Source organism: Amphiprion ocellaris, chromosome 2, assembly GCF_022539595.1.
Source record: "Amphiprion ocellaris isolate individual 3 ecotype Okinawa chromosome 2, ASM2253959v1, whole genome shotgun sequence".
NCBI lineage: Eukaryota > Metazoa > Chordata > Actinopteri > Pomacentridae > Amphiprion > Amphiprion ocellaris.
In genome coordinates this window covers 40,726,378-40,742,121 of record NC_072767.1, presented here as the reverse complement: position 1 = coordinate 40,742,121, position 15,744 = coordinate 40,726,378, and the positions used below count along the sequence as shown (strand labels likewise).

Genomic DNA, 15,744 nt, shown 5'->3' with positions numbered 1-15,744 from the left:
AATAGAATAGAATAGAATAGAATAGAATAGAATAGAATAGAATAGAATAGAATAGAATAGAATAGAATAGAATAGAATAGAATAGAATAGAATAGAACAGAATAGACTGAAATTCCAATGCAACAAGCTCACCATCGGACTGATAAATACAAAACCAATTGTTTATTTTTCATTTGTGCACATCTTCTGGCATAGTTTCAGTTACATCGATAAAAACCAGTTGACATACTGTAGGTGTGGAGTATTCTGGGGCCACTGAGTTCTTATGTCCTCAGGCAGTCGGCAGCATGAACTGGATTTTCTGCGTTGACTTTACAAAAAACTCCAAACTGTCTTGTCTTCTCAGTATCTGAACTTTATCTAACTATGTGTATAGTTATAGAGTTATGCTATGAGACCTCATGATTAACACCAGACAGATCTGACACTACGCCCAATTCAATAAAGGTGGATTAAATATAATTTGTGCATTAGAAAAAAAACATTAGCAATATATAGTCACCAACAAAGTGCTGGCTCATCTGGATAGTTCACAGGATCAAATATGAAAACGCCTTTTTAACCTGCGTCATTAATTATCACAAGTAAGCCAGTGTCCCTTGAAACGCAAATTGCTGTTTAAAAAAGTAATTCATTCATAATTATATTAAATGTCACACAAAGCCACAAAAAGCCCGTTTAATTGTAAAAAGACTTTTATTACATTCTTAAATCCACATATAGTATCACCATTGTGCAATAACACTTTACTGTGTTAAAACCTCTTGGGCTTCATATCCATGACATACCATAAATTATTTCATATTAAAATCTATATTGATTTAATTATAATAATCTTAAAATAGAGTGAAAATATCATAAACAGAAGGATCATGACAAAAAGAGAAACTTTTTAGGGAGACATCTTTAAAAACGCTCTTTTTAAAAAAAATAGAATTACATCTCTCCAAAACAAAAAAAAGGACACTAAACTGATGAGAAAAAAAATAAACAGTACATAAAAGGATAAAAATTAAGAAACAAAAAGATCACAACAAAACCAACACAAAATTCAGAGATTATAATCCATCTTTTTTATATATATATATATATATATATATATATATTTTTTTTTTTTTTTAATATCCTATTTAATCTATGACTCAAACTCAGAAAAAGTCTTGCAATAATGATATCAGACAGGGGTAAAATCTTTGATAGTTCTGTAATCAAACATTCACAAGAACATGTACTGTACACAGTGATCAAGGTTTAAAGGTCTTCTATGTTGGTGCAAGGTGTCTTGCTAGCCAGACTGACTGCAGACACTTGTAGGACAGAGAGCCCAGCTATCTCCCTGAGTGACTCTAAATGGAAATGTAAGTGCAGATCATAAGTTCTGCCCCCTGGACAGATTTTTTTGAAGCCCGCAAAAGTTACTAAAATACACTGAATCAGCATGTCTAACATTCTCAGGCTTCGACGCACAAAGTATTGCACTTTGTTACAATCTATTCGGCCGTTTTCAGCTCGTTTGCGAAAGACGTTGGCTTGTGTATTTGGTAAATAATATCCGCTGTGCTGCGAGATTAACTGTGCTGGAGTGCTTATGAGAATATTAACCGTACGGCGACGGAGGCCCGACGTACTGAGAACAATGGGAAAGACATTATTGCACAATCCCACAATGCCACTGTCTTAAGTACCAAGATGAGGGTCGCATCCCCTTCATTTTGTGTGAGATAATGTGGCGAACTGCACTGTCCCAGCAGTGCAAAGCAAAACCTGGCTTAAATATTACAGAGACAGACATCTGTCATGTGATTGTCATAAAATGCTTAAAGGTAGAAGTTACAACAGTGCTTTCTCCAATTGCAGCTGTTCTTTCTCTCTCTCATGGCTTCTTTAGCATACTAGTAGAATAATACTTTTGCTGTTGTTGTTTCACAGAAATCCAATGCGTCCCCCTACTTTAAAGGTTCCCTTGGGCGTCTCTAGAGACTTCACTTGAGATCGATCTTGACCTAAAAGGCATTAATTACTCTTTAAATTGACAGAACAGCAGTCAGAGAGGATGTCCTGAATATATGCAAATCCAGCATTTCACTTTGCTTTTGTCTTCTGCTCAGTTTTAACATATATGTATTTACGGCTGAAATTTCACCACATATTTTTGAAGAAGCTCTCTAGTGTGACTGCGAATATATAAACTCAGGGGGGTAGCTGATGGCTCTGTCAACCCTTAGCTGTGCCATGTAGTGTTTGAAGAGGGTGAGGTAGTAAGGAAGTGGGGAATAAGGAATAGAAGATTTAATTCTCCAATCAGAACACCTTCGACAGCATCATCTGCCCCCGACCTGAAGCAGTGAGAGTTGGTGCAGACAGTAAATCCCCTTTTACTGACATCTAAGAAGCTTAAATAACACCATCATCCACCTTCTATTCTTTGCCCACTCGCCCGACCATGTAGGTGCACATTTGTCACATTTCTTCCTTTATTCCCGAGTCTTTGAACCTGCTGGAGGTGCTGGAGGTTTTTGGGCGACAGCATTCTCTCAGAAGGGGCAGATTAAACCCCTCGGCGGTGGTCCCAGCACCTCCGTCACACAGCTTTAGCTACAGTGGGAGGATGTTTCTGGCATTTCTGGTTGAACATAAGTTTCACAGATGGCACAGTTTGACTGTGAACCCGTAAAATCTTGTGCCAGAACACCATTTTTAGATTCTAACAAGGACTCATAAGTGCTAATTATCCCGATCTTCTTTTTTTTGTTACTTTTCAGCAACAATCTTTCTACCCCAGAACTCCAAAGTGTGGGCAGGCAGTATCTATTTGAGAGACCTGAGCTCAAGCACATTACCTTCCTACTCCTCCTCACTTTGTATGAATTCATAACAGCTCTTAGGGTACACAATTATAGATGTTTTACATATATATTTATATATATAAAAAGGAACATCTGAAAATACTTTCACAATACCTCTGTGACTCTCTCACTCTCATTCTCTAAGTGGCATTTGCAAAGGGAAAAAGGTATTAGGACTGAGGTCATTGATTGCATTAAAAAAAAAATTAAAGAGCTCACTTACATCAGTGTCTGAGGGTGTGCTAATAAAAATACCTACAACCATTTCGGCTTAAGTGCTATGTTTTGTGCTCTGTGTGCAAGAGTTTGTAGGTGCATGGCGACACACACGCTGAATGTTTGCCCATGATTCACACAGTTTAAAAAAAAAAAACAAAAACCTTGTCTGCTTGCGAGTTTGATCATGGTCCCTTTAAACAGTTTGTTCATATGTTACAAAACTGCAAAAATTATGGGTGCTACCAAACATACTGATTGAAACAATAAACTGTCACTAGACTGACAACTGAAACAGGCATCACTTACTGCAAAATCTCCACTAAGTGGGTGAGGACTTTAAGTATGTACATTCTATATCGAGCCTAGGGCTGTGCTGAATGGTTTAAGGGAAGAGGGGTACATTCAACAATAGCTTACAGGAACTGTGAAAGTCAGATTTACATTAGAAAGGAATTCAACTCGATGAAAGTTTTAAGGTCTTCTGATAGAAAAATATTTTTGAGAATACAAACGATGTAGGCTACGCTTTTAAGAATTTCTTTAAACTCCTTAAAAAAGGAGGTAACATGCACTAATTACCCAGCAGCAGCAGCAGCAGCAGCAGCTTCTGTTAGTGTTGAGTTGAAAAGACTGGCTTGCAGGGCAGTGAAAGCTACTCCACAGGGTTGGGAGCTCGGAGGTGAGAGGAGTGTGTGCTAAAGTGTGGCGTGCAGGATTGTCATTGAGCTGCTGGTTGGTTTCGCTTCAGCTGGTTGCCACATTTTAATCTTCCTCTCCCTACACCTTAATGTCACTATTTGAATCATGCTATTTAGCGAAATGGTGTTACCCCTCTGTGGAGTCTGGGAAGGTGATTTCACTGCCAAAGACCTCCCTGTACAGCGGGGGGAAAGTGTATGCTGTCTCAGGGTGAACCAGACAGAAAAACTCCAGTTTGTCAATGTGAAGGTTGCAAATGGACCTCATACTGGGAAGCTTAGACACCATCTAGAGGGGAAAATCAGAAAAAGAGGCAGAATTATAATAGACATCATATTCATGCAGCAGCCGAACAGCACATCAGGTCATGTATTTTCATCAAATTGCCAGCGTTGCTCTGTACCTTCGCTAGTTTCTCTTCTGATGCTCCCTCCTTTTGTAGGCAGCGCTGCAGAGCCAGATAAACTTTCTCCTGCAACTTCTGGATCTTCTGGACATCTGTCAGCCAGGGTCGGTCTGAGGAAAAACATGAATATTTTCATCATGTCACCTGTTTGGGTCTGAACCTGGCAAGGCTCACAATGTACAAATATCTAGAAGCAGAATGCAGATCACAAAGTTTTACACGGGTGGTTCTGTACAGTTTTGGCATACTAAGTAGGACTGCTTGTACTTTACATAACTGCTGACTCTACTGAAATGTTTAAAGCTCATTTTCTGCCTTCAAGGCAACTACTGGTTTCACATTTACTGCGATTTACTTTGCAGAGACTTGAAACTTGCCTGAGAGAACAAATCACTGGATTATTTATTTTAAATGCCAAAGTTATATTAATGTTGCATGTTAATGCAGTTGTCAGCAGCATTTCTTACTCTTAAGTATTTAACAGTAGGCTGCCTATCGCCGCTGCCATTGCAGTGACAATCCTGCTGTTTCTTATGCTGACTTTTATACTTTGATGCAAAGTAGAATCGTAACAGTAACAGTGGTTGCACAGTAGAATTGTAAATGGAAAAAAGGTAACAGTAAATTATGCAAACTGTGCAGCAATTGTGTTATAACATGCAAAACATTGGTATAATCCATTGTGTACTTTATAAATATTCAGTCAACAATAGTACTATGCTGTCACAAAGTGAAACACTGAAGTGCTTGTCCAGCTGACAAGTTTGTTTTCCTTTATTTGTAGGATATCTGGATGGAGTTAACAGGTGAGGTGAGTAAAAGTGTATTTATGAAGTGGGAGAGTTTTCTTTAGCATCTCTAAAACTTAATTTTTACCGGATACAAAAGGTTATTGCATTCTAATAGAGAGTAGGCTACTAAGAAAACAGGTTACTAGTAGAACTATCCTGTCACTCTTAATAGTAAGCTAATGAAGCTACAAGACTTTAGAGAACTCTTAAAAAAACATTTTAAATGTGTTTAATTGATATATCCTATATTGAAGTGATGCCTGTGAGAGAGGTTTATTTCGTTGTATATGAAAATGTGCAATGACCAATAAAGATTGATTGATTGATTGAAAACAAGAGTTTACAGTGTGTAGCTGGAAAAAGTCCACTCATGACATCAAATTACTTGCAATTAGCCCCAACTTACGTAGTCCATGCATTGATTCATTCACTGTGAGTCAAACAGCAACTCGTACAGCTTTATATGTGTCCCGACAAAGAGCGTGAACCTTATTTGATGTGTGAAATACCAGTTTCATCAGTTTAGTGTGTGTGAGACATTTTGGGACGTATTATCTAACCTGGTGAGAGTAGCACAGCAGCACTGAAGAGAGCCATCTCCTCCTCGGACATCTGTGTGCGGCTCAGGCTTTTAGCTAAGTCAAACACTGAATTCACCAGGTCATCACAGCCTTTAAGTGGGAAAAAAGCAGAAAAGAAAGTCATTCAAAACAGAAACTGCAGAATGCCATGAATATGGCACAGGTGAGACGGATAAAAGGTTTCACCAATAATCACCTGATTAGCCTTTTATACAGTTCATGTAACAGAAAAGAGGGAGAGAGATGGTGAATGGGTTGACTCACCGAGAGACTTGAAAAGCTGAGAGGAGGCAAATTTTCCATCAAAGAGCAATGTGTTATTTATGGGGTTGTAGGCCCGACACATACGGATCAGAAGAACATCCATGCAGCCTGTTGACACACACAAAAAGAGCCATTTTAGGAGAAAAGTAGTAGCACTAGCACATTCAACTAGGACAACTAGCACTAGGCCATAAGGTTAATAGAAAACACAACAAATACAATAATAAATGTTACATAAGTCCTGTGTCACAAAATTAAAAATCTTTAATGAGTGTAATTTTGTGTAATTTCCTAGGCAAACTGTAATTGATGTGCAAATATTCACCTGTTTAAGTAATTATGTGACACTAGACAGAACATTTTGTTTGTGTCCAATCATACAGTGTTTATTCTATTACTTTTGATTATGTTTTCTCATGATTTGGCAGACTGATTAGACTGACATGTACAGGAATGTATTGCTACACCCTGAGGTGTCACTCGGGTTTGACAGATCAAACATAGGTGTGGTAATGCACTGAATCTATTTAACTAAATACTGCCTGATAAAAACCTCTCTGTGGTTGCTCTTGTTGCTTCATCTTTTAAAAATGAAGACAGGCCTTGGCTGTCGCCCAAAACTCATTAATCTAATATTTTAACAGATTTATTGCTTTAGCTGTCACTGCAAAACAAAACAAAAAATCTGTTTGAAATTTCCAATTCAAATCAAACATAAGTCTCTGTGATTTATAAGTTATTTACTGTATGTTGACCTGAGAAAGCAGGATAAATGAAGCTAAACAAAGCCGGTCTTTCTTTACAGGAAGAACAACCATGCACCTTTTAAAGTCACTCTGCAAGCATGTGATAGTCTGTGAAGTCAGCTACCACTCGAGGGTAATACACTATTCATATTACAACAGCTGTCTTTGTCACAGCTAAATGTTTGCAGAGTGCTAACCGTGTTGTAGGACTGACTTTAGCCTGCAGGGTGTGTGTGCGTATTGGTGTCAGGCACTGACCTGCTTTGAGGAGGATAATCTGATCATTCTGACAGAGGTCCATGAAGCCAGTGATGCGCTTGGCAAACTCCACCACGTACTGGATTGCATTGGTGATGTGAATGGCACACTGCTGCCACATCACTTCAGCTGACTGAAAGAGAAAAAAGAACCGCACAGGATTATAAAAAACTGCAACACCTAATATGCATCATACAATTTGTGTACAAATTGTTCTCAGCCGACTGCATCCGATTACTGCTGAAATGTTACTTGATAGCATCTAATGCATTTCTCTTAGAGCGATGGCCTCCAACCTTGACTAGCGAGACAGAGAGCCGAGGAAGAATTGTACGATAATAATTGTTTGGCTTTTCAAACCACTCCTGGCGACACGTTAATTTGTTTCACTGTGGATTTTTATCCAAGGTTGAAAACTGAAAAAATATTTCTTTGTTGACCTTGTAACACAGAATGCGAGGACAGGATGAACCATAGTGATATTTCATTATTACTTTTTCATGGATTTACACTTTACAGAGGAGTTTACGAGACAGTTTAGTTGCCTCAAACATCCAGGATGATGTTGGAGGATTTTAACAACTTGAAATGCACACTGATGAGGTATTCTTGTCATCTGTGTCTCATTTACCTTGGTCTGGTATGATCGTGTCTCTTCTGGGCTATACAAGGTCCATGCCATTCTCTTCAGCTCCTCTGTGCTGTACTGGCTTGTCTCAATATGGGACTTCACCACACTCTGGGTTATACGCTCTGCATTGGAGAAAAAGTCATATTTTAGTTCCTTTTTAAAAAAAAAAAAAAAAAAAATGGTGGTCAGATTCATTATGCTTTCGGATAGATTTAACACTAACTGATGGGTTAATACTGACCGATCTCGAGCACAGAGCAGCCCTCAGGCAGCGGGTTGAGGATAGCGTGTGAGAAGAGTCCAGAATCGTGCAACAGCTGGTACTCGTGCTTGATGCTGCTGTGGTTGCCGTCAACAAAGTCCAAGTTGGTCTGTTCTGGTGAACTCTGAGAGGATGAGCTGCTGCCTCCGCTGCCGCCCAGCATGTCCAGGTTACAGTACTCTCCACCTCCGTCCTCCGGGGTCAGCGGCAGGTCGAACAGCAGGCCCTCCGGCAGCGTGGTAATGTCGTCCAGATCGCTGAGCGTGGTGCTGGAACCTCGTCTGTAGGGGCGACTGTGGTCGACCATGTTGCCGTTGTCCTCGCGGGCGCCGACCCCTGCGCACTCCTGGGACTGCTGGTGCTTCTGGACTTCTGCGTACAGGCTGTCGCGCTGCTTTTTGGACATTCGACCAAACTTGACAGCTGTAACAGGAGGGTAAAGGCAAAAAAAGAAAATTAGGGTTAAATGACACATTTGCTCTGATAACCAGAAAGTGGGAGGTGGAAACTCCAAGTTAATTAAATACGGTTTGAGTAACTGAACTCACCATCGCGGCTCATGCCGAGAGCGAGACACTTCTGCAGCCTGCAGTGCTGACAGCGATTACGGTTGGTCCGGTCAATTAGGCAGTTCCTCTGTCGTGAGCATGAGTACATGGCATTGTTCTGCTGGCTGCGACGAAAGAAACCCTACGAACAAAGACAGACATAAAATGAGCATCTGGAAGTCTGTCGGGTGTTTTAGATCAGATGCTTTGATCTGATTGAACTCAGTAGAATCAATGTGGGAAAACTTAGAGACCATTTTTTCCTGGCTTTCACCAACAATGATAACTCACCTTGCAGCCTTCACAGGTGATGACACCATAGTGAATCCCTGATGATTTATCCCCACAGATTTTACAGGGTATCACTTCTATTTGAGCTGTGGAGAGACAAGAAGGCAGAAAAAAAATGCAAAATGCATGTTAATAGGACCAGATTTACATGAAAATATTAGCTATTTTCTAAAAGATAAGAATAAATACAGAAAAGGAAACAGGAAATGATCCAAATGTAATTGCTGTCATTACATAATTAGTCATACAAATGCAGATTTTTCATTGTGCCCCATGTTGTAGATCCAAAATGATGAGCCAATTAACGGGGGCATTTTCAAACAAACCTACCTAACTAGAGTTAAAATTTCTTGCTTTTTCCTCCATTATATTATTTATTTATTTAAAATTTCTGGATTGTTGGTCCAAAAACCCCAAAAAAAACATAACATGGGCAATCTCTGAAAAAAGATTTAAAAAGTTGTATCCATTACAATTCTTATACAACTGACAGCAAGACATTAACATAAATAAATAAAGCACCCTTAGCCATAGGTAAACACAGATTTGGCCACTGTTGCAACGTAGAAGTATTTTTTAGCATCAGTCACAGGAACACCAAACATTTGCTTTGTAGGCCTGACCACAATCATTGTCAATAAATCACCTCAATCATGGCAGCTAAGTACAAATCAATATTTACACTCAAAAGTCATGTTTTTTTTTTAACTCAAACTGAACTCAAACAAAATGACCATCACCTTCTATGCAACACTGTTTGGGGAAAGTGGACTAACTTGAATTTTCTCATAAAAAACTGACATTCTTCACAGTGAAATGTTACCTGTGGATCACAATATCTTAAATGTAGCTGAGAATAATGAGATACGCTCAGTGTAAATGTCACAGGACCGTGAAGAAACAAGAGAAGTGTCAAGAAAACAAAAAAAAAAGAACAAAGTGAATGCATTATACGCCTTGTGTTCATCATGGAAGCCTGAGCCTTCTTACCCAGGAACAGCCTGTTCTTTTCATTATGTTGTTTATCTAAGTAGCTGGGCCTCTGCAAGCCCAGAATAGCAGGCCAATTGCATTAGCTGAGGCCCGGGGTTATAAAGTTTCACAAGTCTCTCTCGCACTATCACTCCTCCTCCAGGATGAAGAAAATGTTAGCAGGTTAACAAAGAAAAAGTGCCACGGCAAAGCCTCCAAGGTCTACGAATTGTAACCTACAAAACAACTGCGAGCGACTGTTACTGTGCAGACTGTGTGCAAGATTTGATTTGCCGTTGGCTGCAGGGAGTGTGTGCCAAACAAACCACTTTTGTTGGGTCACACAGGGTATTAGGTAACCTGTAAATCACAGGGAAAAAAATCTCAAACTGGTCTTTACAGCTCTTCAGAAAATTGCTGTTTTTCTAAAGCTGTTATAAACTACTCACAACTGAGCAATCACATGAGTCAGTGTGTGTGGGGAGAGATATACGTCACACTGAGGCACAGCAAAAGAGGTTAGTGGCTGACATTACTCTGAAAATCTCAACTTAGTGGAGAAAAAATACATTTACATTTTTTATCTGACAAAGACTGTTTTGTGGCGTTCGGCTGACATATCTGCGTGTCTTGGTTTGGTACAATGTGCTTGCCAGTGAAACACAACTGAGCGATATAAATGAATAAAAGGCAATGGAAAAAAATCCCTTTCTCCATTGCTCCCTTTATCGCTCCCCCCTCCAGAGCCTCACCCCCGCCCTTCAGCCTGTTATATAACCGCCGTCTGGCCGCATTCCATGAACACACTCATTCAAAGGTGGTTGTCTTGGCAACAGTGTGCCGATCCTCCCTCGCCCCTCCTGCGCTGCCATTGGCCTCCGAGCGGGAGGCTTTGTCGGTGACTCGCTGCCTCACCTGCCAGTCAGCTGAGCGGCACAGTCGAGCCCAGTAAGCAGGAGCTGCTCCACTGACACAGTTTCCCATTCAGCTCAAAGTGGGAGGCGCTTGGCGGTGGCAGCCTCACAAGGAACACAATCTGGTTTTTCTTGCAGGTTTTTAAGGTGGAGCGAAATCTGACTAAAGTCCTTAAGTAAAGAGGGGGGAGGGTGGATCCCTGCTTTTGGTTTCTGGAAAGACAACAGTGTGAGATTTGATTACAGAAAGATACTGGATGTCCAGTTGAAGCGAGGAGGGACAAACTTTACAACTTCTGCAACATCAGGAAATATTTCAAAAACATCTAGAACAGTTAGCTGCGGGAGGTGGGACAACCATGGCTAATAGTAGCTCCTAACTTGTCGCAGCATGTCAAGCATTTGAGTGAAATTTCAGCTGTGTTTGAGTTACACCATAAATCTATTTTTACTCCGGTGCAGTTGGCTGCCCAGAGATTCCTTTTGCAGTCCTGGTCTATTGGCTAATAAAAGTTGCACAAGTCACAACATTTCACCTAAGTGCACACTGTTTAGTGTAAATAACAGAATGGTTGGAGCAGTTATTACAGCAGTCTACGATGCAGCCATTACCTTTTAGGTATGTTCTAATGCAGCAGGCTGAACAGGAGCTCCTTTATTCTCACTGGAATTTATTGAGGGCATTGCCACTAATCTTTGTTCTGAGACAAAATGTTCTTACAAAATAAGGAAAGCAAAGAAAATGTTGTTTTATATTAAATTAAGTTGGCTTAAACACTAGCAGCTGTATATAGAAGCTGAAAAAACATCCAGAAAATGAAAACAAAACTCAATATATTATATATCTGAGAAGTTTTATTGCGTCATATCTATGCCAAAGTAAACTGAATGAGAACCATCTTGAACATCAGAACAGAAAACAATATTTTGACGTAGGAGGCAACACTAAGAAACCTTTAAACTCAAACAAATGTCCAAAAGTGCTCAGTGTGTCAGTGTGTCAGTGTCTGCTGATCAGCACTTTCTTACTTCATCTGTGCTGTAAACGCTCAGCAAGGCAGCCTTTGCCCTTCCATCCCAGCTAATCAAACAGAGTCCAAGGTCCTATTTACCTTGCACTTTACATACACCTGGGATACTGTATACCTAACCTACATTCAAGTGGGCTTCACGGGCCTGTACTGGAAGAATGGTATATACGGTGTATTGAGCAACAAACTAAGTGGCTAAATTACCCACAAAAGGGGCCCGGTGCATCAAACTTGGCTTTTTATTTGATTAAAAACACAGTCATGTCCCCTCAAGAGCCTGTTGCTCTCTTCCACCCTAAAATCTTCCAGTGCAGGGCCCCAAACTGCCACCTGTTTTCTATACAGCCTCAGTATGTGAACAGTAATAACTGCTTCTTCTTGTCTCCTTCTCCTCCCACTGACCTACCTACAGAACACAGATAGGATAATATGGCCTGGCACTAACCTCAAACTCTTTAAAAATGCACTGCAGGTTTAGAAGATTACTCAGCATGTACAGTAGTGGTGGAATGAGAGGTATTAGTGGACAGGCTTCAGCAGACAGTCCTGCATCATGCATTGCACTTCAGTGTACACAGTGTACTCAGCATATTACGAAATCGGCCTTAAAATTGGCACTACTGTATAACATGTCTGCAAGTGGAAGCCTGCAATTTCAGGGCATGTACATTATGTACAGTACAGAAGTCTGTCTGCAAACATATTATGTCATATTAAGATACTTTTTTCTTCACTTTTTGCTATTCCCCTCTCATATTTTAGGTTTTTCTCATCTCAAGTTTTGTTTCATGGCTCGGCACACTACTAACATCCAATGTAAACTGACTAACATGATATAAAACTATGCAAACCATTTCTAATGAATAAATTTCATTGTTCTCCATATCAGAATTCCTCGCTTTCCCCTAGAACAAATATTCACATGTTAAACAACAACGCAGCGCCTGCCAAGAAGTCAAACCTCACACTCTGCTCCTCTATAGTCCTGCACCATTGATCAGAAAAGATAGGGCGCATTCACTTGACCGTGCCGTGTGCGGTGCTCCGAGCCCAAACCCAAGTGGGCCTCTGCAACACAAGCACAACCACATTGAGGAATTCAGCTCACAGCATGTCATTTTTCATGCTGCTCCAAGCCGAAGGAACAAATTTAGGACTTAGCCACCGCAATCACAGTCACCTTGAGTTAAAATCTCCCTATGTCTATTTAGATGTCACTTATCACGAAAATAGATACTAGCTATCAAAATGACACCGCATTAAGATACAACAACATTTAAACAAGTGCTAAAGAGGACAACTGTCAGTTCTTGGCCAGTTATCGTGCTGCAGAGTGAACCGCAGTCATAATACAAGAAAATAAGCACAGATTGGCTCTAACGTTCGGCCACTCTGCTCGCAAACTAACACGCAGGTTGTGTTAAAGGTTCAGATAAGCAGACTGGAATCTTAGCATGCAGTTGTCAGAGAGAAAAGGGCACCTTGACACATACTGTAACTTGCTGTGAACTTCCCTGAAGGCTGCACACTCAACAGACAGTGGCTTTGAGGCTGAGCTCAGCACAGCAGTGTCCTTGGAGAGCAGAGAGCAGCCTTTCGTCTTTACAGCTACCAAACCTTTGATCCAGGGCTAACTGAGCTCCATCACTCTCTCATGAAGCTGCAGCATCAGTGTACAAAGGCATAAAAAAATAAGGCTGCTTTATTGAAGTTTATTTGATTGCATTACACCACACTTGCCTAACCTATTTATGCAGCATTTTTACAAGAATAACACCCATATGAGCAAATGTATTGCCACTATTAAATACAGTCTATGTTGGTGTAAAAGTGGCTGAGGGCTTCGCAGTCTGATATTGCTACCTCTCTGAGTGGGTGACACTGTAAATTATGTGGTATTTTGACAAAAATCACATTGACAAGTTGTTCTTCAGTGGACTGGCATACACTGGTTGATGTAAGTAACCTTAGCTGGCAGAGGAAGCTGAGCTTAACTGAACCCTGCTGTGCTTCACGGTTAAATGTGGGCTTGCTGTGCCCATATCCTGCTTGTCACAGCAGTGCATGAGGGTTTGACATCAGGACAGCATACAGCAAGTCCTTCAAAACACATAAATCTTGCCATAAATGGAAATATATGCCACCAGATGTGTTTGTGTTTCATAATTAGAATCTTTGTCCCATAAAACTGCTGTTTTTCATGCATAAGTAATGAAAGCCAGCACCCTCTGTCTGTGCGCTTCCTTGACAACTGATTTAAATTATCAACATTGTTTCATCAGTAATGACGACAAACTGCCTCCACCCGGAGACACACACGTACACACACACTTGCACACACTTGCTGTAATCCTCAATGACAGAACTAGGTCAATGGAGCACCTCCTCTCTCTCGATCCCCCCCCCCCCCCCTCTTCACTGGCCGTCATACTGCTGATTCTGAAAACAAAAATACGCTGTTTCATCCATCAACTGTAAAGCACAAAAGGAAAAAATCAAACCACAAGCGCAGTTTGGTCCATTACGCACAAATACGCACAAAACAGGAACTCAAAAATAGCACAACAATAAAAATTGTGGAGCAAATTTTCTAATAAATGTGACAAAAGTGACATTATACACAAACATGGATAATATTCATGTAAAAGAAAAGGCAAAACTGACAAAATGACTACTATTTAGCTACGTAAATAGTCCCTGCCAGCAGATTTTCATGCGGCTTGACAGCCAGTGAATCACTCCGCTCACCGCCCCCCTTCCCTCTTTCGCTCTTACATAACTGGAGTCGTTCACCGGCGAAAATAAAGTAGCCGAAGCACAGCTCCAACGCATTCCTCTTCTCACAGGCAAAACTGGGCTAAATAAGCGCACAAAACCCTTTACAGTATATAGAAATAGAATAAAATCACGTATCTTAACACTCCTGGAAATGTGTGACTAGGTAGTCAGCTTTAAGTAAGTGTTTTGTAAATATTTTTTATAAGTAAACTGGCGTATTTGAGTTAAAAATAAAACTAAGAACACATTTTTACTTCTTGCCCTGTACAATCTGGCGTCTGCTCCAGTGCGCGCTTGGAGTTGACACACTTCGGTTTCTGAAGCCTTCCCAAAAGTTACGCCGCAAACTACCAGAAATACAATTCGTTCTCCCACAAACTCACCTCTCATGTCGGCGGTGAAGTCTAGCCAACACTTCGGGTCGTACAACTCCAGGCGGAAACGAAGCCAGGAAACACTGAGAGCAATGCGCACTTATTCGCTCCAAACCGGAGCAGCGGAAAACTGTCACAACGACTCCTCATATGGATTCTCTCTAGCTGGCTTTCCTCATCCGCGCTGACCCCAGGAAAAGGAACAAAAGCGGCGGCGTGTCTGTCTTATTTGCTGGTTCCTCTGGGTCGTGGTATTTGGTTGTTTTCGGTGGAAGAATAACGCGTCGGGTCCTCGTCTTGCAGCTCCGTCCTGCTCTGCGGCTCTGCGCTCTAACCTAGTTTCGGCGCGTGGACTACACATGATCATCACCCCGCGGTGCGCCCGCCTCGTGCCCCGTGAGCTGACGCGCGCGCCACCGTCCCCCCCCCCCCACCTCCTCCCCTCGCGCGCTTTAAGGAGGCTCGAGCGTGCGTGGGAAAGTGTGGCAGTGTGTCAGTTCAGACCGACCGTCACCCAGCGTGGGAACTATTTAATAACAAGCGCACATTTATTCCCCTGCATAGTCTTCAGCTGCACCAATGTTTCAGTTTTCTTCCCCCAGGAAAAGGAACTAAGACACATTTAAGACAGAAATACCAGAACCCACGTCTGCATAAAAACTTTTTACATGGGCAACAAGTAATTGGATTGGAGAATTATGTTTTCTGTTGCTCGTTACGCCTCTAAGTAATAACAATGCATCTGAAAATGCACAAGTGGTCTAAAATTCAGGCTAAGAAATGGTGAGATAAGCATGGTTTTTTCTTCCCCTATGAAAAGAAACACATTTTTAGAAGTAATGCACTTTAGATGTAAGTATCACAACCCAATTCTGCATCGAAACATTTAAAATATGCAATAATGTTAAAGATTAGACACTTATAAACAGACTTACAGGATCACAACAGTGTCTTTGCATGTTTACATACACACATGCCATAACTAGCATTAAATAGGCTTAAACTTGATTTAAGCATCTTTCAGTAATCACTGCTCGTCCTGTATGAAAAGGAACTAAGATACATTTAAGAGAAAAATACCAGAACCCATCTGCATAAAAGCCTTTTACATAGACAACAAGTAAGTGGATTGG

At 40.9% G+C, this 15,744-nt stretch overlaps 1 protein-coding gene across 1 annotated transcript; it reads right to left on the bottom strand.

Moving 5' to 3' along the window:
- Window positions 1-677: 677 nt before the first annotated feature.
- Window positions 678-14,977, bottom strand: rorca (RAR-related orphan receptor C a). Its single transcript, XM_023292337.3, has 10 exons — window positions 14,621-14,977; window positions 8,543-8,628; window positions 8,252-8,393; window positions 7,683-8,126; window positions 7,442-7,563; window positions 6,811-6,943; window positions 5,807-5,914; window positions 5,522-5,632; window positions 4,168-4,280; window positions 678-4,052 (listed from the first exon to the last, which is right to left on the bottom strand). The coding sequence occupies exons 1-10, from the start codon at window positions 14,625-14,627 to the stop codon at window positions 3,891-3,893; spliced, it is 1,428 nt and encodes a 475-aa protein (XP_023148105.1). The 5' UTR covers window positions 14,628-14,977; the 3' UTR covers window positions 678-3,890.
- Window positions 14,978-15,744: the final 767 nt, after the last annotated feature.